At 45.1% G+C, this 22,436-nt stretch overlaps 1 protein-coding gene across 1 annotated transcript; it reads right to left on the reverse strand.

Annotated features, from left to right (window-relative positions):
* Nucleotides 1-1,488: 1,488 nt before the first annotated feature.
* LOC144510332 (uncharacterized) lies at nt 1,489-11,689 on the reverse strand. Its single transcript, XM_078239771.1, has 6 exons — nt 11,366-11,689; nt 4,446-4,547; nt 4,313-4,343; nt 4,041-4,087; nt 2,041-2,090; nt 1,489-1,936 (listed from the first exon to the last, which is right to left on the reverse strand). The coding sequence occupies exons 1-6, from the start codon at nt 11,523-11,525 to the stop codon at nt 1,859-1,861; spliced, it is 468 nt and encodes a 155-aa protein (XP_078095897.1). The 5' UTR covers nt 11,526-11,689; the 3' UTR covers nt 1,489-1,858.
* Between the last annotated feature and the right edge of the window lie 10,747 nt (nt 11,690-22,436).

The following is a 22,436-nucleotide window of genomic DNA, read 5'->3' on the forward strand; positions in this document are numbered from 1 at the left end:
AGAACCAGAAAGGGTGTAGATACGCAGAGGGACCTGGGTGTGCAAGTCCACAGATCCTTGAAAGTGACGTCACAGGTGGAGAAGGTGGTGAAGAAGGCATATGGCATGCTTGCCTTTATAGGACGGGGCATAGAGTATAAAAGTTGGGGTCTGATGTTGCAGATGGATAGAACGTTGGTTCGGCCGCATCTGGAATACTGCATCCAGTTCTGGTCGCCACACTACCAGAAGGACGTGGAGGCTTTGGTGAGAGTACAGAGGAGGTTTACCAGGATGTTACCTGCTATGGAGGGGCTTAGTTATGAGGAGAGATTTAGTAAACTGGGGTTGTTCTCCCTGGAAAGACGGAGGATGAGTGGAGACTTAATAGAGGTGTATAAAATTATGAAAGGCATAGATAGGGTGAACGGTGGGAAGCTTTTCCCCAGGTCGGTGGTGACGTTCACGAGGGTAATAGGTTCAAGGTGAAGGGGGGGAGGTTTAACACAGGTATCAGACGGACATATTTTACACAGAGGGTGGTGGGGGCCTGGAATGCGCTGCCAGGCAAGGTGGTGGAGGCGGACACACTGGGAACGTTTAAGACTTATCTAGACAGCCATATGAACGGAGTGGAAATGGAGGGATACAAAAGAATGGTCTAGTTTGGACCAGGGAGCGGCGCGGGCTTGGAGGTTCGAAGGGCCTGTTCCTTTGCTGTATTGTTCTTTGTTCTTGTTGAGTCAGACACGTCCCCCAAGCAAGCCAACGTCGCTTGAAAATTAACACTTATCTCCTTGCTCCCTCTCCAATGCCTTGCCGCCTGTTCCTCGCTTATCAAGAGTTACACCAAACCCCGGTGACCTCTGGCAGCGATGTGACTGGATATCACTTGGCCACTGGATCTGCGGTCGGGTTTGACTCCCGGTTTGTGTCACTGCCTGTACAGAGTTTGTACGTTTTCCTCGTGCGTCCGTTTCCTCCGGGACCTCCGGTTTCTTCCCACAGTCCGAAAGACGTGCTGGTTAGGTGCCTTGAGTATGCTAAATTCACCCTCAGTGTACCCGAACAGGCGTTGGAGTGTGGCAACTGTGGGATTTTCAAATAATTTCATTGCAGTGTTAATATAAGTCTACTTGTGACTAATAAACAATCAACTTAAATAAATGAATAAACTAATGACATTCCAGTTAAAGTATTGGCATCATCATTGGGTTTCCGCCTGCTTTGTGTCAGAACCCAGGAGCGGTGGGAAAGGCATTTCCGGTTTATCCTGATAACTCTTACGCCCGTCGCGAATCCCTTGTTTCCGCCGACGCCCCATTCACCAGCGCAGCGGGATTCCCGCCGGTCGCCTGAAGATGTCAGAGAGTCGCCCCCTTCTGCTCAGGCAGAGAAATCCACCAGTCACATAATCGCACAGGATTCATATTGGTAATTAAAACAGATTTCAGTTCCACTCAGATTATGTTTAAGCATAACAATTATTGGTCAATGGAAACATTTGGTGCAGTGTTAGAATCGAAGAATGATTTATTTTGCTTACATAAAGGAATCTTAAAACAAATAACAATCCCGTCATTAACTGGAGTTACAGAATCCGTATTGAAAGCTGAGGTACAAAAACAAGGAAGGCCCCAGTGTGTCATTTCACACTTGAATGACCTTACTATAGTAGAATATCTTTCACAATGCTGAAGAAAACTCGCTACACATTTGATAAAATGAGCCAGTCTTTCTAATCTGCGGCCAGTATGCGGGAAAAGTTAAGCTGTTTGAGGGGAATGTACTTGCTCCCATGTTGAATTCCACAGAGCAGAGCATACATTGGTAATTCCAGTCTCCTGCGTCATACATCACAGACAAAATTCCCCGATTCTCATTTCCGGTTCTTCTTTTTTGACCTTATTTCCAATGCAGCCAAATCCAGGGACGCGTAGAGGGGTCCACCCTGAGACTGGGAAATATATTCAACAGAAATGATCGAAGTGGTTCAAATAATGGGCTTTTACCCCAAATTAATTCCAATGCATTTTATTACAAGGGGTTCAATGCACTCACCTGTATTCCACGCTGCGTTTTCAAGTTTCTGTCTGTTTGACGGTGATCCCCTATGGGTTAAGCATTAAACTATGAATTTAGATATCACCCAACCTATACAATCTATAATTACATAAAGACATCGTGTACCGATATGCCAAAAATGTAAAGTTTATTTAACAGTGTCACAAGTGGACTTACTTGCAAAGAAGTTACTGTCTAAATCCTCTCGTCGTCATGCTCTGGCGCCTGTTCAGTCACACTGAGGGAGAATTTCACATCACCCGCGCACCTAACCAGCACATCTTTCGGACTGTGGGGGGAAACTGGAGCATCCGGAGGAAACGCATGCAGACAGTGACCCAAGCCGGGAGTCGAACACGGATTCTTCACGCTGTGAGGCAGCTGTGCTAACCACTGTGCCACCGTGCCACCCCAATATGTTCACAGGCCGCACAGCCACTTAAATTTTGCCAACACGGCAGATCTGCCACAACGTTTCATTGTCAGTTAGACATAGCTCTGGAGACGAAGCGGATCAAAGGATCAAACGGGGGAAGCCGTGATCAGGCTATTCAGATGGGTGATCAGCCATGACCATGGTGAATGGCGGAGCAGAATCAAAGGACAGGATGGCATCCTCCTGCTCCTATTTTGTATGTGTCTATGTTATGCGGCAAATGCTTGATTGAGGAAAATCTCACACCAGTACTTGTCACTGACTGTCCACCTGGTATCCCACAACCTGTATTAATATCAACAGTTTTCCCTTTATTGAAACCCAACAGATACATTAGTGATTGTTGAACTTGCTGAAGGTCAGAAACACACATTGTAGACGGAAATAGTAAGCACACACATTGAGGCGAATTAAATGAAACAAAGTAGGGGACAGCCATTCCCTGGCTCATTCTTCGGGCCAATGCCTTGGCCAATCAGTCAAACGACCTCTTTTTAATTTTTCAGCAAGTAGTAAATAAGACAAGTGATCTGTTGGTCTTCATAGCGACATGATTCGAGTATAGGAATGGGATGTTTTACTGGAATTGTATAGGGCGTTCGTGAGAAATATTGTGTACAGTCTTGTAATTCCTATCTGAGGAACGATCTACCTGCTATACAGGGAGTACAGCGAAGGCTTACCAGCTGATTCCTGGATGGCAGGGCTGTTACATGAGGAGAGACAAAGTCGGTTCGGATTGTATTCACTGGAGTTTAGAAGAGTGAAAGCGGGATTTCAAAGGAACAGATAAAGTTTTGACAGGATTCGATAGGGTAGATTGAGAAAGAATGTTCCCAATGGTGAAGGAGTCCAGAAAAAGGGATCATAGATTGAGGATACAGGGGAAACGTTTTCGAACTGAGGTGAGGAGAAACGCCTTCACCCAGAGGGTGGTGAATGTGTGGAATTCGCTACCACAGAAAGTAGTTGAGGCCAAAACGTTCTGTGATTTCAAGAAGAATTTAGATGTAGCTCTTGGGGCTAAATGGATTAAAGGATGTGGGGTGGGGGGCGGGGTGGGGGGATGGAGGGGTGGGGGAGGGGGATCAGGATATTGAATTTGATGATCAGCCATGATCATAATGAAGAGCAGAGCAGGTTCGAAGGACCGAATGGCGTTATCCTCCTTCTCGTTTCTATGTTAACAAATGTAGGCAGATAACGGGCAATCATCAGTTAACTGCAGCATTCTCCATAAAAAGGCTGCAACCAATCAGAGTCCTTTTGCTAAACAGGGAAATAATGTCTCAGGAAGAATGCACAATTGTTCCCCTTACATCTGTTATTCTTGTGTTTTTTTGCTGATGAACACAAGGCCAAAAGCCTGGATGATGTGTTTTTTTTCAGCAAATCTCAAGGAGTGCAGTTATTCAAATTTTCTTTCAAACAAGTCTCTGCAGTTAACTGTCAGCACCAATGCCCTGGCACGTTCTCCATAGGAACGCGTATGCCAATTAACTTCCACTTCAATTCTTTCATTCGGATCCTTAATCTCCGCTAACATTTCAAAGAAACCTACCCGTGTGTCGCTCCTTACGTCCCTCGTGCTGCCTTCTCTCGCTCAAGCTAAAATTGGATGTGGGAAAAGAACACCAAACAAATGTTAGATCTTGGATATTCTATCTCAGGTGCTGCACCTTGTTGAAAATAGGATTGTCTCGTGATCTTACAGAAATCATAGAAAATAGAGACTCACACCGCTGGAATCAGTTTGCAAATTGAAACCGGTTTGACAAAATGTAAAACAGAGAAAGGTGGACGATGGTGAAATTTGCACATGGTTCTACTCACGTTTCATTGTGGGATCCCCTGTCTCTGTCTTCTAAAATCGAAGAACATATGATTAGCTAATTAAAAACTACAAAGAGGAAATCGTATTGGAGAAACAGGTATTAAAATATTCCAGATAATTATGAATCCTCACCTGATGTGTCATTTTTACAACTCCAAATGGAAATAAGGACCAACAGTAGAATCAGTATGACCAGGACAGTAATTCCAACATAAATCGTCTGTCTGCACCATTCTATAGAGAAAAACACTTAGAAACTGCCATCTGTCAAATCATTCCTTTCCGGGGTTCACTGAAGGGAAACGTGACCCAGTTAAAAAGGTGGAGTCACCAAAGCGGTGGGTAAATGTGGAAACTAAAACACAGTTAGTGGAATGGATAGTGGAGAATGAACACACAGAATGGAATTGATGGCAAAATATTTGCTAGTGGATATCAACTAATTAACAACACTATCAGAGTTGCCAATATTCACAGTGTATCAGAATGTATAATACCATAAGACCATAAGATATAGGAGCAGAATTAGGCTACTCGGCTAATCGAGTCTGCTCTGCCATTTAATCATGGCTGATATTTTTCTCATCTCCATTCTCCTGCCTTTTCCCCATAACCCCTAATCCCTTATGAATCAAGAACCGATCTGCCTCTGTTCCAAAAAGATTCAATGACCTGCCCTTCACAGCCCACTACGTCAAAGATTCACCACTCTCTGGCTAAAGAAATTCCTCCTAATCTCTGTTTTAAAGGATCGCCCCTTTAGGGCAACCTGATTCCAGTTTTTCCTCCTCGTGGAAACATCCTCTCCACGTCCACTCTATCCAGGCCTCGCAGTATCCTCTAGGTTTAATAAGATCCCCCCTCATCCTTCGAGACTCCAACGAGAACAGACCCTGAGTTCTCAACTGTTCCTCATACGACAAGTTATTCATTCCAGGGATCATTCTTGTGAACCTCCTCTGGACCTTTTCCAAGTCCAACACTTCTTTCCTTAGACACGATGAAAGCATCATAGAAAATTCTTATTTGTGAACAGAGTCATGGAAGGATAATGCCCAGAAGGAATCTAGTCGATCCATCCTTCCAATGTTGTCTCTTTGATTGTCGCAACTCCAACTCCTCGTTTCACCCATGGTCCTGGAAACGAATCCCCTTCAAGTATTTGCTCAGTTCTCCTATTGGACATTCCTATTGAATCTGTGCACTCCGTCTTTTCCAGATCCTCCTTCCCAAAGCGCCATTGTGTAAAAAAAAAATCATCAGAGCATTGAGTGCAGGAGTTGAGACGTAATGTTCCAACTGTACGAGACATCAGGAAGGCCACATCTGGAGTACTGCGTATAATTCTGGTCGCCCTGCCATAGGAAGGATGCTATTAAACTGGGAACGGTGCACAAAAAGAATTACAATGATGTTACCGGGACTGGAAGGTTTGAATTATAAGCAGAGGCTGGATAGGCTGGGACCTTTTTTTCCTGAGCGTAGGACGATGAGGGGTGAACTTAGAGAAATGTATAAAATCATGAGATGCATCAATAAGGCGAGTAGCCTATGTCTTTTCCTCAGGGTACGGGAGTCCAAAACTAGAGGGGATAGATTTAAAGTGAGAGTGGAAAGATTGGAAAGGGACGTGAGGGACAAGTTTTTCCACACAGAAGGTGGTGCATATTCGGAATGAGCTGCCAGAGGTGGCGGTAGAGGTGGGAAGAATTACAACATTTAAAAGACATTTGAACAGGTACACGGATGGGAAAGTATTAGACGAATATGGGTCAAACGCTGGCAAATGGGAGTAGTTCAGATTAGGAAGCCTGGTTGACATAGATTGGATGGGCAGAAGGGCCTGTTTCGGTGCTGTATATCTCTACGACTCGATGTCTCCCTCTCGCTCTTTGTACCAAGCCTCTTCAGTCTGTGTCCCCCTGGTTACTGACCCTACTGTCGACACATGCTGACCCTACTGTCAGTGGAAGAGATTCTCATTTTTTTTTACTAATCAAATGCTCTCATGTTTGGAACTTCGATTACATGTCTTAACCTTGATTGCTCGAAGGAGTACAAGCCCAGCTCTTCCCCTCTCTCCACTTTAACTGAATTCACTCATTCCCAGTACCATCCTGGTAATTCTGCTTTGTGTCTCCTCCAAGCGTTTGATATTCTTCCCAAAATATGGTGCTCGCAACTGAAGACAATGCTATTAACGTGGCTAACCAGTGATTCGAATATATTTAAATTAACGTCCCAGCTTGATTTCTCAATTTTAAAAGTTCAGGATACATGTTTATGCCTTCAGCAGCCTCCTGAGTTTATCCTTCCATCGACCAAGATTTATGGAATCTCAGAATGATTGCAGCACACACGGAAATCATTTAGCTGATGCTAGAAAGACGGAGGCTAAGGGGCGACATGATAGAAGAAGTTTATAAAATTATGAGAACAATTGATAAGGTAAAGAGTTAGAAGCCTTTTCTCAAGGACAGGAATGACAATTACAAGGGGGCACAATTTCAAAGGAAGGGAGAAATGCTTAGTGGAGATGTGCGGGGTGGTGAGGCCCTGGAATGCACTGCCATGTGAGGTGGTTGAGGCAGACACGTCAGCGACATTTAAGACTTATTTGGATAGACACATGAATGGGGGTGGTGCGACGGGGGTGGGGGGTGGAGGGCGGGGTGTGGGTGGGGGTGGAGGGTGGAGGAGGGATACAGGCGGTTGGTCTAGATAGGACAACGTGATCGGTGCATGTTGGTGGGCCGAAGGGCCTGTTCCTGTGTTGTACAGTTCTTTATCTTTGTTGTTTGGTATCTGCACTACAGGTCTCCAAGAACAACTAAGTCACATTCCTCTAATATTCCCCTCGACCTTGCTTTTTTTACCCATTCCATATAAATCTCCAATTCGCTGTGGGCAGCCTCGAGTGATTGGGCCTCCAGTGCAGTTCCAGATTCTGCATTTCAGATCCTCACTATTCGCTGCACATTAAATGGCAGAATGAAAAAAAGATGAAGTGGAAGTTAGTTGGTGGAGGCGTTGCCATGGGCACCAGTGGAAATGGTCGGGAGCTTTAGGTTTCTAGGTGTTCACATTACCAACAATCTGCCTTGGTCCCTCCACGCCGATGCTATCGTTCAGAAAGCCCACCAATGCCTTTACTTTCTCAGCGGGTTAAGGAAATTCGGAATGTCCGTTACGCCTCTCACCAATTTTCACAGATGCAGTATAGAAAGCATCCTTTAGGGGGGTATCACAGCATCGTATGTCTCCTTCTCTGTCCAAGGCCACAAGAATCTACAATGGGTTGTGAACGAAGCCCAATCCCATCACGCAAACCAGCCTCCCATCCATTGACTCCATCTACACTTCCCACTGCCTCGGAAAAGCGGCCACCATAACCAAGGACCCCATGCACCCCGGACATTCTCTCCTCCACCTTCTTCGTCGGGAAAAAATATATAAAAGTCTACGGTCACGTATCAATCGACTCAAGAACAGCTTCTTCCCTGCTGCCATCAGACTTTTGAATGGAATTGCTATATTTTCAGTTGATCTTTCTCGACAGGTTATGTATGACTGTCGCTCGAGATTCTACACACTCTCGTTTCCTTTTCCCCATGTACTCTATAAATGGTGCGCTTTGTATTGCACGCAAGATACAATAATTTTCACTGTATCCCAATACATGTGACAATAATAAATCAAATCTATATGGTCTGTGAACGGTATGCTTTGTCTCTAGAGCGTGCAAGATACAATACTTTACACTGTATCCCAATACATGTGACAATAATAAATCAAATCAAATCTACGTACTCTATGAACGGTATGCTTTGTCTGTATAGTGCGCAAGAATCAATACTTTCCACATTAGCCCAATATATGTGACAATAATAAATCAATTCAAGTCAAATCAAATTGATGGGGACTGACATTTAACTGTCATTAATGCCGCCATTGTTTCTTTTGCCAATCTATTTAAATTCTCGGCCCTCTCCGCCTTTGTGAATCGTTTCATCTTCGCTGCTCTGTCCAGACTATTCAGGATTTTCACCACATTTCTCACATCTCCTCTTCACCTTCAGCTATTTCAGGAAACCAGCCCTCGCTTGTCAACGCTGTCCAGTTGACTGAAGTTCCTCATCTTTATATGACCATTTCGTGAATATTTCTTTCTGCACCCTCTTCATATTTCTCCTAAATTGTGGTGCTATTAACTGAACACAGTTAAGACCGAATCAGAATTCTGCAGAATTTTGCTATTGATTTGATGTATCATTATTGTCACATCTATTGGTATGGAGTGAAACGTATTGTTTCTTGTGCACTATACAACAACACTGACATTTCACAGCATACACAGATTTGATTTGATTTGATTTGATTTATTCTTGTCACACCTATTGGGATACAGTGAAAAACTTTCCCTCTTGCGCGCTACACAGACAAAACATACCGTTCACAGAGTACATAGGGGATAAATAAATGAGAGGATGCAGAATATATTGTCACCTTCATAGCGAGGGAGTAGAGGAAGATCAGCTTGATATAAGGTAAAAGCAAAATACTGGAAAATCTCAGCAGGTCTGACAGCGTCTGAGGGTAAACACAGTAAGAAGTTTAACCCCACTTTACCCCAATCCAACGCCGGCATCTCCACATCAGCGTCTGAGGGGACAGAATAGAACCAAAGTTTCGAGTCTATTTGACTTTTCGTCAGAGCTTTGAAGAAGGGTCATCTAGACTCGAAGTGTTGGCTCAATTCTCTACCCACAGATGCTGTCGGACCTTTTGAGATTTTCCAGCATTTTTTGGTTTGGCATAAGGTATGTCCATTCAAAAGTCTGATGGCAGCAAGAAAAAAAACTGTTCTTGAGTCGGTTGGTATGTGATCTCAAACTTTTGTATCTTTTTCCCGACGAAAGAAGGTGGAAGAGATAATGTCCGGAGTGAGTGGGGTCCTCGATTATGCTGACAGCTTTTCTAAGGCAGCGAGAAGTGTAAACTTGCTTCACTCCTTTTCGATTCTGTGACTCGATTTCGAAATCTCTGGATCTTCTATGCTTTCCTAACCGCCTGTCATCTCCAACGATTTGCAGGTGGCAGCATGGTGGTAGTAGTGCTGCCTCACAGCGCCAGGGAGCCACGTTCGATTCCCGCCTTGGATGCCTGTCTGTGTGGAGTCAGCACACTTCCCCCCGCTCTACATGTCTTTCCTTCGTGTGCTCTGCTTTCCCCCACAGTCCAAAGATGGGCAGGTTAGTTGGATTGGCCATGCTAAATTGCCCCTCAGTGTCCATCAATGTGTGGTTCAGTTGGATTGGCCAAGCTAAATTGCCCCTTAGTGTGCAGCAATTTGCGGTTGAGATGGATTGGTCATGCTAAATTGCTCCTTAGTTGTTCAGAATGCGAATGTTCGGTGGATTTGTCATGCTAAACTGCCTCGGAGCGTCCCAAGTTGTGTAGGTTAGGGGGATTCACGGGTAAATACGTGGGGTTACGGGGATCGGGCCTGGGTAAGATGAGAGTCGGTGAAGACTTGGTGAAATAAATGTCCTCCTTCTGCACGGTAGGATTGTATGATTTGTATAGATTCACGGCTAGGCAATTATTTACCGTGCGACGGATGAGTTGGAATCGTTTCCAACAAACCAAGTTCAATATTTGCTCTAAATTCATATCAAAGAGAAGCATTGGGCGAGACGTAGTCCATTCAGCCCATCGAGTTTATTTCCAAATGATCATGGCTGATTAATAATGATGTATAAAGTTACTGACATTAGGATGCAAAATGTAAATTAAACTTATGTATGAGGAGGTAGTTATAGATTGATCAATAGGCTTCCTGGAGCAAAATGAAGTAATTTATTAACCGCTTTTCTGGGCAAATATGTCAATTTCACCTCTTGTCTATTGTCTGTTTGTAAGTTACCTGCAGTGTAGATCTGATCTCACCCCATTCCGAGATTCACTTCCCGAAAAGGAAGTTGGGAGCAAATAATAACCTTTAAAAGGCACATCACATCATGACATGAAGGAGAAAACTTGGAAGGGCTAGGGGTAAAATGGTGGGCAGAATAGCACAGCTCTTTCGAAGAGAGAGTCTCGGCATAATGGGCTGAATGAGATCGTTCTGGATGCATTGCTCAAAGATCTTACATTTTTTCAGAAATATAAAGTGAAACGGGGAAGTGTGTATCAAAGACGAATACATTTTTGGCAGGTGCAATTCTAATGCAGTCTGACATATTTTAACAATTGAACGCACACCCACGCTCTGATAAATATCTATCTATCTCACACATACGCTCAGATATTTATCTACACACGCACATGGAGACACAAACGCTGAGATATCTATCTATCTATCTATCTATCTATCTATCTATCTATCTATCTATCTATCTATCTATCTATCTATCTATCTATCTATCTATCTATATTATATATCTCGATATACACGCGCTCAGGCAAATAACATTATAAACTCACGCTCAGATATTTATCTATATACACACACACTCAGCTATAAAACTATATGCACACAAGCTCAGATACATAACTATCTACACAGACGTTCAGAGTTATACTTATGCACACGCACGTCTAAGTCTGAGGTCACCACCGACCGATTCAAGAACAGCTTCTTCCCTGCTGCCATCGGGCTTTCGAATGAATCTACCTTATATTAAGCTGATCTTTCTCTACACGCTAACAATGACTGTAACACTACATTCTGCACCCTCTCCTTTCATTCTCCCCTCCGGACTCTATGAACGGCATGCTTTGTCTGCATAGCGCAGAAGGAACATTACTTTTCAGTATATCCTATGTGACAATAATAAATCAAATGAAATCAAACGAACATGCGATCAGATATATATCTGCACAAACACACACAGACACAGACACACACACACACACACACACACTCACACACACACTCATATATACTTATACACACACATACATATTCCCAGATGCCTGGGATCTACTAAATTAATCCAATTGACTCTAAAGTTGAACAAAAGTCTTCAATGTACAGAGTAGCATCTCACCTTTCCATTTTTCAGTTGCTTTGGGATTCGAAACACTCTTCGTCCAATATTGCCCTGGAGTCCCCAGTTCAACAATACAAGTACAGACAGCGCCGCTTTTCCAGGTTTCCCCCGACACCATGACGTGACTTCTGATTCTGTAGGTCCCGTCGCCCTCCATTGTCCCGGGATCACTCGATCCCTCAGTGACCAAGCCGGAAATATTCCAGAAAATAGCAATCTGGTTGGAAGAAACTCCACTGACCAAACACACTAAGGGCACGGTATCATTCACATCCAGCTGAGCCGGCGGGACAAATATCAGCACAGTCGTCTTCTTCGTAGAACTGTCTGGACAGAGATTGGGACACAGTTCACGATTAATTCACACCAAATGGCGTTGCTGTGCAGAATCTGAATTCATTTCACTTGCTCTCTTACCTCCAACCAGCAGTGTTGGTCCATTCTTGAGCGGTTGATAGCCATCTGTATCAGCACAGTAGTAGGAACCCGAGTCATTCGCCTGAACATTGCGAATTTCCAGTAACAATTCACCTTTGCCGTGGCCTTTTTTTGAAATAAACTTACAACCGTCTCCCTGACAGGATTGGATATCGATTAGTTTCGGAATTTCACCAACACTTTGTTTGTACCAGAAATAGCTAGCCACGAATTCCACCTCGTAACTGTGGTGACAGGTTAAATTCACCGCCTGTCCGACTTCAGCTGTTATTGTGAAGGGCCTTTGAGGTAGAGAGGGCTCAGAATCTGTAACTAGAGAGGTTATTGACACATTACCACGGATTATTTCGACATAGAAAGCTGCCGTTTGAAGACAAAAACGCCCGTAAATTAAGAACAATCTCATTAATGTCTTCAATTATACTTCCTTAGATTTATTTTCCAAGTTGTGTTTTCTTCGCTTGAAAGGAGGAAACAGAAAATCCCTTGTACCGATCACTAAGTCGCATTTGCAGTGCTGTAGCCGGGCGGCATGGTTGTTGGAACCATTGCTTCACAGCGCTCGGGACCCGGGTTCAATTGCTGGCTTGGGTCACTGTCTGTGCACGTTCTCCCCGTGCCTGCATGGGAGATTCCTCCCACTCTCCGAAACCCGTGCTGGTTAGGTGCATTGGCCGTGCGAAACTCTGCCTCTGTGTACCAGCACTGACGCGGGAGTGTGGCGACTCCGGGCTTTTCACAGTAACTTCATTGCAGTGTCGATGTAAAAGTAAAGATTATTTATTAGTCACAAGTAAGGCTCACATTAACCCTATAATGAAGTTACTGTGAAATTCCCCTGGAAGCCGACTTGTGACACGAATGCTTAAAAACTAATTTTGCTGCTGCCATTTTAAATGTCTCACCTGGCAAATACTCACCATGAGCCCGCAACAGGTGGAGAATGAGTATCAGGCATAAAGATTGCTGGGACATTTTGCAGAGGTGAGCAATATCTCCCTGTTTCCACTCACCAGTTTATTTTTGCTGAGCGGCCAAGGACTGACCTGGTCTCAGTCCCAGTTAATTGTTGCACTTTGAGATTGGGCGGAAACTATGACAAGAGACACAATGGAAAGTATGACACAATGCTGGTGGCGTAGCGCTGCGGAATGCGACATGCATTTGACGCACTGTGGTCGCCGCCGACGTGTCACAATGGTCAAGTGATAGAATATCCACGCAGAGTTTGGCTGGTTTCTCGTTCCGAGGGCATCACAAGCTAATCATTGTGTGGATATGTGCTGAATATGTAAGTTACAGTTTAATGTATTCTCAGAATGTGTGATATGGCGGCTTAGTTTAGAAAGATGAGCGCGGGGATCTCACTGAAACTTACAGAACACTGAAAAGCCTGGGTAGAGTGGATATGGAGAAGATCTTCAGAATAGAATAGAATAGAATCACTGCAGTGCAGAAGGAGGCCATTTAGCCCATCGAGGCTGCACTGACAATGACCCCACTCCGGAACGCCACCTTACACTCCGAGCCCGCCGACACTAAGGGGCAATTTTGCATGGCCAATCCAACTAACCCATACATCTTTGGATTGTGTGAGGAAACTGGGGCACCGACAGGAATCCCATGCAGACGCGGGGAGAATGTGCAAACTCCACACATTCACCCAAGGCCGGAATTGAACCCGAGTCCCTGGTGCTGTGAAGCAGCAGTGCTAACCACTGTGCCACCGTCCATCAGTTGGAGAGACTCGCCTCCGAGTGCACAGACTCAGAGTAAAGGGGTGACCCTTTAGCACCGAGAAGAGAATGAATTCCTTCAGCCAGAGAGACGTTAATCTGTGCAATTTATTGCCACAAAAGGCCGTGGAGGCCAAGTCATTGAGTGTATTTAAGACAGAAATAGGTAAGTTCTTGATTGGAAAGTGGTTCAAAGATTTAGAGGAAAAGGCGGGAGAATGGGGTTGAGAAACATATCAGCCATGATCGAATGGCAGAGCAGACTCGATGCAGAATGGCGTAATTATGGTCCTTAATCCTATGGGCTTATGGCTTGGCCAACATGTATTAACCATCTCTATGATCCGATTGATTGATGGTGTTGAGTTGTCTTTTTAGAACATAGAGTATATATCATGGAAGTGTACAGCACTTCGATGTTGTGCTGAACATGGCGGAAATTAAACTAATCCCTTCTGCCTGACCTTGGTCCATACCAAAGATGTGCGGGTTAGGTTGATTGGCCATGCTAAAAATTGCCCTTAGTGTCCTTAGATGTGTAGATTAGAGGGATTAACGAACAAAGAACAAAGAACAGGACAGCACAGGAAATTGGCCCTTCGGCCCTCCAAGCCTGTGCCGCTCCTTGGTCCAACTAGACCAATCGTTTGTATCCCTCCATTCCCAGGCTGCTCATGTGACTATCCAGGTAAGTCTTAAACGATGTCAGCGTGCCTGCCTCCACCACCCTACTTGGCAGCGCATTCCAGGCCCCCACCACCCTCTGTGTAAAAAACGTCCCTCTGATGTCTGAGTTATACTTCGCCCCTCTCAGCTTGAGCCCGTGACCCCTCGTGATCGTCACCTCCGACCTGGGAAAAAGCTTCCCACTGTTCACCCTATCTATACCCTTCATAATCTTGTCTACCTCTATTAGATCTCCCCTCATTCTCCGTCTTTCCAAGGAGAACAACCCCAGTCTACCCAATCTCTCCTCATAGCTAAGACCCTCCATACCAGGCAACATCCTGGTAAACCTTCTCTGCACTCTCTCCAATGCCTCCACGTCCTTCTGGTAGTGCGGCGACCAGAACTGGACGTAGTACTCCAAATGTGGCCTAACCAGCGTTCTATACAGCTGCTATACAGTGGGATCAGTGGGTAAATATGTAGGGATATGGGGGTAGGGTCTGGGTGGGATTGTGGTCGGTGCAGACTCGATGGGCCGAATGGCCTCTTTCTGTACTGTAGGGTTTCTATGATTTCTATGATATCCCCCTGTTCCTTGCATATTCATGTCCTTATCTAAAATCCCCTTTAACGCCCCTATCGGATCTGCCTCCAACACCACCTCAGACAGCGCGTTCCAGACACTTAGCACTCTCTGTGTAAAGAATTTGTTCCTCACTTCTCCTTTGAACTTTCCCCCTCTCACCTTAAGTGCATGCCCCTTAGTAGTTGACATTTCAAACGGGGGAAAAAAGGATTTTGAGTGCCAACTCTATTCATGACTATGATAATTTTTATAGACTTCTATCAGTTCTCCCCTCAGCCTTCACTGCTCCAGAGAAAACAACTTCTGCATCTTCTCTGTGGTAGTCCATGTGCTACATCAGCAGTGCTAAATAAGGAGCGAGGACCACCATTTTGACCACGCCGTAGTGAAGGAACGACAATAGATTTCCAACATATTGCCTCTGATTGGGAGGGGAGTTGATGGCGATGGTGTCCCCATGCATCCACTCTCTTTGTCCTTCAGGGCCAATAAGGTGTGGATTTGCAAAGTGAATGACAGGAATATAGATTGAATGCAATAGTACACACTATGAGCCATTCTGAAAAAAAACTTTATTTTTACAATTATTGATATAGAAACATAGGCAACATAAGCAAGAAGAGCTCATTTGGCACTTTGAACCTGCTCCGCCACTCAGTTTGGTCAAAGCTAATCATCAAATTCAATGTCCTGATCCCCCCCTTTCCCCCATATTCCTGTTTAGCCCCAAGAGCTATTTCTTCTAATTCTTCGAACTCCTTGTGGATTCAGAACTGGCTTGCCTGCAGAAAGCAGAGAGTGGTTGTAGACGGGTCTTTTTCTGAATGGAGGTCTGTCACCAGTGGATTGCCCCAGGGATCTGCTCTGGGACCCTTGCTGTTTGTCAATTTCATAAATGACCTGGATGAGGAAGTGGAGGGATGGGTTGGTAAGTTTGCCGACGACACGAAGGTTGGTGGTGTTGTGGATAGATTGGAGGGATGTCAGAAGCTACAGCATGACATAGATAGGATGCAAGACTGGGCGGAGAAGTGGCAGATGGACTTCAATCCGGATAAATGTGTAGTGGTCCATTTTGGCAGGTCAAATGGGATGAAGGAGTATAATATCAAGGGTAAGACTGTTAGCAGTGTAGAGGATCAGAAGGACCTTGGGGTACGGGTCCATAGGACTCTTAAATCGGCCTTGCAGGTGGAGGAGGTGGTTAAGAAGGCGTATGGTGTGCTGGCTTTCATCAATCGAGGGATTGAGTTTAGGAGTCCGGGGATAATGATGCAGCTATGTAAGACCCTCGTCAGACCCCACTTGGAGTACTGTGCTCAGTTCTGGTCGCCTCATTACAGGAGGGATGTGGAAATGATTGAAAGGGTGCAGAGAAGATTTACAAGGATGTTGCCTGGATTGGTTGGCATGCCTTATGAGGATAGGCTGAGGGAGCTCGGTCTTTTCCCCTTGGAGAGCCGAAGGATGAGAGGTGACCTGATAGAGGTGTACAAGATGTTGAGAGGTATAGATCGGGTGGATTCTCTGAGGTTTTTCCCAGGGCTGAAATGGCTGCTCCGAGAGGACAAAAGTTCAAGGTGCTGGGGAGTAAGTACAGAGGAGATGTCAGGGGTACGTTTTTCACTCAGAGGGTGGTGGGTGAGTGGAATCGGCTGCCGTTAGTGTTGGTGGAGGCAAATTCGATAGGGTATTTTAAGAGATTTCTGGATGAGTACATGGAACTTAATAGGATTGAGGGTTAGAGGTAAGCCTATATATAAGCCTTGGTTGGTCGGGATATGACCGGCCTCTTTGTGCTGTATTTTTTCTATGTTCTATGTTCCAAATCACAAAACGTTTTGGCCTCAACAACTTTCTGTGGTAGTGAATTTCACACATTGGCCCCTCTCTGGGTGAAGACATTTCTCTCCACCTCAGTTCTAAAAGGTTTACCCCTTATCCTCAAACAATCACCACTAGTTCTGTTCACCCCCACAATCAGGACCACTCTTTCTGTATCTCCTCTGTCTAAACCTGGTGGAACTTTAGAAGTTACAGCGAGACCCCCTCTCACTCTCCTTAACGCTGAAGAATTCAATCCGAACCAACTTAGTCTCTCCTCACTTGACAGACCTGCCATCTCAGGAATCAGCCTGGTGCACCTTCGCTGTCCTTCCTGTATAGCAAGGACATGCTTCCCTCAGATAAGGGCAGCCAATATTGTACACAACACTCCAGGATTATTTTTGAAATCACATAACGTTTTGGCCTCAACTACTTTATGTGGTAATGAATTCCACACTTTCATCACTCTCTGGGTGAGGAAATTTCTCCTCACTTCAGTCAAAAAACAGGGGCGGCACGGTCGCACAGTGGTTAGCACTGCTGTTTCACAGCACCAGGGACCTGCGTTTGATTCCCGGTTTTCGTCACTGTCTGTGTGGAGTATGCACGTTCTCGCCGTGCCCGCGTGGATTTCCTCTGGGTGCTCTGGGTTCCTCCCACATTCTGAAAGACAGACTAGTTCAGTGAATCGACCCGAACAGGCGCCCGACTGTGGCGACGGTGGGAATTGCAACTTTCACAGGAAGTTAATTGCAGTGTTAATATAAGCCTTACTTGAGACTAATAAATTGACTTTAAACTTGAAAAGGTTTACCCATATCCTCAAGTATGATCCCTCGTACGGGACACAACCTGCTTGCACAGAAACTGGAAAATATTGGATGGACTGTGGGTGAATACATTTGAAATGCACAGTGGCGGCCTTAATGAGTTGTTTCGATGCTCCCTGTATGTAAAGAATGCACGGCTCGCTGATTGAGGGAATAATCATTTGTGAGTGAATCTGGGCATCTTTAACCTGTCTTCCAAACTGGGCCTTGAATAAACACATGGACCTAGTGTCGTATTTATGAGGACACTGTACATAAGGTCATTCATACAACAACCTGGTCTTTGTTCGTTGTATCAAAGCTGGCAGCAGACAGTCTGCTGCTTGCGGTTTCAAGCTGAGAGCCAAGCTGTGCCCTCGGCAGGCAGCTCTGTGCGTGCAGCGTCTCAACGGTGAAAACAAGCAAACCACTGAGAGTTTCTGGCTCGAATAATTTCCCATCATTGGTGTAAAGTGGATGGAGTCTTGGCTAGCGACTTCCGCCCCTCGATGTCCTCTGCACACCTCAGAACATGCGAGCCGTCCTTGTGTGTGTAGAAGCTAACAGCCGTGGCCAGAGCTAATGTGCCTCTTTGCCCTCTTTTTAGGTAATGTGCCTCTTTGCTGCCACGTCAAACCCTCTGTTGCAGGGTCGACTGACTCACTTCATTTTCATTCGAGGTCATGCACTTATGCAGGACAATTCAGGCACTCAATTCCCGGTAATGTCAGAAGCCATTCGACAAATCTCTTTATATTAAAGAAGGAGAGGCTATGGCCGAGTGGCATTATCGCTGGACTATTAATCCAGACACTCAGCTAGTGTTCTGGTGACCCTGGTTCTAATCTCGCCACGGTACCTGGATGAGTATGAATTCAATGAAAGATATCTGGAATTCAAAGTCTACTGATGACCATGAAACCAATGTCGATTGTCAGGAAAAACCCATCCACTTCGCAAATATCCTTTCGCGAAGGAAATCTGCTGCCCTTATCTGTTCTGGCCTACATGTTCCTCCAGACTCACGGCAATGTGGTTGACTCTCAACTGCCCTCCGGCAACTAGGGATGCGCAAAAAATGCGGGACAGCCAGCGATGCCCATGTCCCATGAATGTATGATCTTTTAGTCGCAACGTGCGTTCCCCATCATTATACTGAAGATTATGTGACATGGGTTCCTGAGTGGTCTGACAGAGAATTTGCACGTTTCACAGAATTCACAGCAGAACTAGGTCATGTTTCCAATGAGAGAATCCAATAAGCAGCAACATTTGCCCCATTAACAGTTCCAAGTGTTTTGTCTGTTAGAATGATGCATTTTGACCCTTTGCAATAAGTGCCACTTCGATCGGGATTCTACTCTTTATTCTCATTGGAATTTCAAGTCTTAAAACAGTTGTTTAGGTGAGGACTGATGTTTAGCAGGCACATTTTAAAATAAATGCTTTTTTTTAAATGTGCATTGATTTTGAACACCACTTGTAGCTCGTTTGTTTTTCCCTCAGAAATCTGAGTGAACAGCTCCCTCAAGGAAAAGTGAGCGAATGATCCATTTCATAATGTTGACCAGGAACATTGTTACTCTTTTGGTCGAGAGCGTCACCTTTCTCAGTGTGCAGATCACCAGCAATCTGTCCTGGTCCCGCCACGCCGATGCTATCGTTAGGAAAGCCCACCAACGCCTCTACTTTCTCAGATGACTGAGGAAATTCTGCAACTCTGCTACGCCTCTCACGAACTTTTACAGATGCATCATAGAAAACATCCTTTCCGAATGTCTCACAGATTGGTATGGCTCCTGCTCTGGCCAAGACTGCAAAAAACTACAAATGGTTGTGAATGAGGCCATCTGCATTTTATTGTTATCAGATAATTTAATCGAATCTGATGAACTCATTTATCTGTCACATTGGCAATTCCTGGAATAGGCTGTGGTGCATCAGCCACTGGACACTTCTAGTTGAAGTTTCTTACAACAGATTCAGCCTTGCATTTTGCACTGATGTGCTGGGCTCCGCCGTCATTGAGCTTAAAATATGATTGGAGCTTCCCAACCTGTTAACTGTCGTATTTAATACCTCTATTCCCGACTGAATGGAGCAGGACTGCAGTTGACACTGATCTGCTCATTGTGGGGCCATTTAGCTCTGTCTATCGCATTCTGCGTTCGCTGTTTGTCACACAAGTCTTCCTGTGCTGTACCTTAACGACGTTACATTTTACTTTTAAGGTTCATCTCCAGCCAGTGCATCCTTCAAGTGGATTTCAAGATAAGACCATAAGACCATAAGACATAGGAGCCGAAGTAAGGTCATTCGGCCCATCGAGTCCACTCCACCATTCAATCATGGTTGATTTCAACTCCATTTACCCGCTCTCTCCCCATAGCCCTTAATTCCTCGAGAAATCAAGGATTTATCAATTTCTGTCTTGAAGACGCTCAACGTCTTGGCCTCCACAGCCCTCTGTGGCAATGAATTCCACAGACCTACCACTCTCTGGCTGAAGAAATCTCTCCTCATCTCTGTTCTAAAGTGACTCCCTTTTATTCTAAGGCTGTGCCCCCGCGTCCTAGTCTCCCCTGCTAATGGAAACAACTTCCCTACGTCCATCCTATCTAAGCCGTTCATTATCTTGCAAGTTTCTATTAGATCTCCCCTCAACCTCCTAAACTCCAATGAATATAATCCCACGATCCTCAGACGTTCATCGTATGTCAGGCCTACCATTCCTGGGATCATCCATGTGAATCTCCGCTGGACCCGCTCCAGTGCCAGTATGTCCTTCCCGAGGTGTGGGGCCCAAAATTGCTCACAGTACTCCAAATGGGGCCTAACCAGTGCTTTATAAAGCCTCAGAAGTACATCCCTGCTTTCGTATTCCAAGCCTCTTGAGATAAATGACAACATTACATTTGCTTTCTTAATTACGGACTCAACCTGCAAGCTTACCTTTAGAGAATCCTGGACTAGGACTCCCAAGTCCCTTTGCACTTTAGCATTATGAATTTTGTCACCATTTAGAAAATAGTCCATGCCTCTATTCTTTTTTCCAAAGTGCAAGACCTCGCACTTGCCCACGTTGAATTTCATCAGCCACTTCTTGGACCACTCTCCTAAACTGTCTAAATCTTTCTGCAGCCTCCCCACCTCTTCAATACTACCTGCCCCTCCACCGATCTTTGTATCATCGGCAAACTTGGCCAGAATGCCCCCAGTCCCGTCATCTAGATCATTAATATATAAAGAGCACAGCTGTGGCCCCAACACTGAACCCTGGGGGACACCACTTGTCACCGGTTGCCATTCTGAGAAAGAACCTTTTATCCCAACTCTCTGCCTTCTGTCTGACAGCCAATCGTCAATCCATGTTAGTACCTTGCCTCGAATACCATGGGCCCTTATTTTACTCAGCAGTCTCCCGTGAGGCACCTTGTCAAAGGCCTTTTGGAAGTCAAGATAGATAACATCCATTGGCTCTCCTTGGTCTAACCTATTTGTTATCTCTTCAAAGAACTCTAACAGGTTTGTCAGGCACGACCTCCCCTTACTAAATCCATGCTGACTTGTCCTAATCCGACCCTGCACTTCCAAGAATTTAGAAATCTCATCCTTAACGATGGATTCTAGAATTTTGCCAACAACTGAGGTTAGGCTAATTGGCCTATAATTTTCCATCTTTTTTCTTGTTCCCTTCTTGAACAGTGGGGTTACAACAGCGATTTTCCAATCCTCTGGGACTTTCCCTGACTCCAGTGACTTTTGAAAGATCATAACTAACGCCTCCACTATTTCTTCAGCTATCTCCTTTAGAACTCTAGGATGTAGCCCATCTGGGCCCGGAGATTTATCAATTTTCAGACCTTTTAGTTTCTCTCGCACTTTCTCCTTTGTGATGGCAACCATATTCATCTCTGCCCCCTGACTTTCCTGAATTGTTGGGATATTACTCATGTCTTCTACTGTGAAGACTGACGCAAAGTACTTATTAAGTTCCTCAGCTATTTCCTTGTCTCCCATCACTAGATTACCAGCGTCATTTTGGAGCGGCCCAATGTCTACTTTTGCCTCCCGTTTGTTTTTAATGTATTTAAAGAAACTTTTATTATCATTCCTAATGTTACTGGCTAGCCTACCTTCATATTTGATCCTCTCCTTCCTTATTTCTCTCTTTGTTATCCTCTGTTTGTTTTTATAGCCTTCCCAATCTTCTGACTTCCCACTACTCTTTGCCACATTATAGGCTCTCTCTTTTGCCTTGATACATTCCCTGACTTCCCTTGTCAGCCATGGCTGCCGAATTCCCCCTCTGATAACCTTTCTTTTGTTTGGGATGAACCTCTGCACTGTGTCCTCAATTACTCCCAGAAACTCCTGCCATTGCTGTTCTACTGTCTTTCCCACTAGGCTCTGCTTCCTGTCGATTTTTGTCAGTTCCTCCCTCATGCGCCTGTAATTAAGATGGAGGAGTATTGATACATGAGCTGATTCGGACAGTCTGAGGTAAATAGCAGGACGTTTCCTTGTCCATGGGTGTGCTGTTGGCAAGTAACGTCTTGTGCTCTGGAGAAGATTTTGGGAACTCAGTGTATAAATCTGAGATTCTACCTCCGTTCCGACTGCATGCTACTGTAGCGCCACCTCAGGGATGGTGATGGTGGTGTCTAGGACTTCCTCTGCCGGATGTGATTCCCTGAGTATGACGATTACAACCTTTTCCTTTCCTATTCGGAAAGAAGGAGCCGGCGGTAGAAGGGGGAGGGTGGGGGGGGGGGGGGGGGGGGGGGGGGGGGGGGTGGGGGGGGGGGGGGGTGGTGGTGGGGGGGGGTGGGGGGTGAGAGAGAGAGGGAGGTGGGTAGGGAATGCATTTCCTCTAAATTTGGAAGAGGCCCCCAGACGTTCTTAAGGACTACTTTGATGGGTCAACAGATTTGAGTTCGCATTTTATTTCTGCTGTTGTTTTTGGTGTCTCTATCAATGTTGAGCGAATCTCCCTGACAATC

The sequence above is a fragment of the Mustelus asterias genome, chromosome 23 (assembly GCF_964213995.1).
Source record: "Mustelus asterias chromosome 23, sMusAst1.hap1.1, whole genome shotgun sequence".
Lineage (NCBI taxonomy): Eukaryota > Metazoa > Chordata > Chondrichthyes > Carcharhiniformes > Triakidae > Mustelus > Mustelus asterias.

Bases quoted from the DNA above. Each gene is read 5' to 3' on its own strand.
- LOC144510332 (XM_078239771.1), bottom strand. From the start codon at position 11,525: ATGGAGGGCGACGGGACCTACAGAATCAGAAGTCACGTCATGGTGTCG. The intron at 2,091-4,040 runs GTAGGTTTCTTT...CTTAACCCATAG, and splicing joins ACGTAAGGAGCGACACACGG to GGGATCACCGTCAAACAGAC. The intron at 1,937-2,040 runs GTGAGTGCATTG...TATATTTCCCAG, and splicing joins AAACGCAGCGTGGAATACAG to TCTCAGGGTGGACCCCTCTA.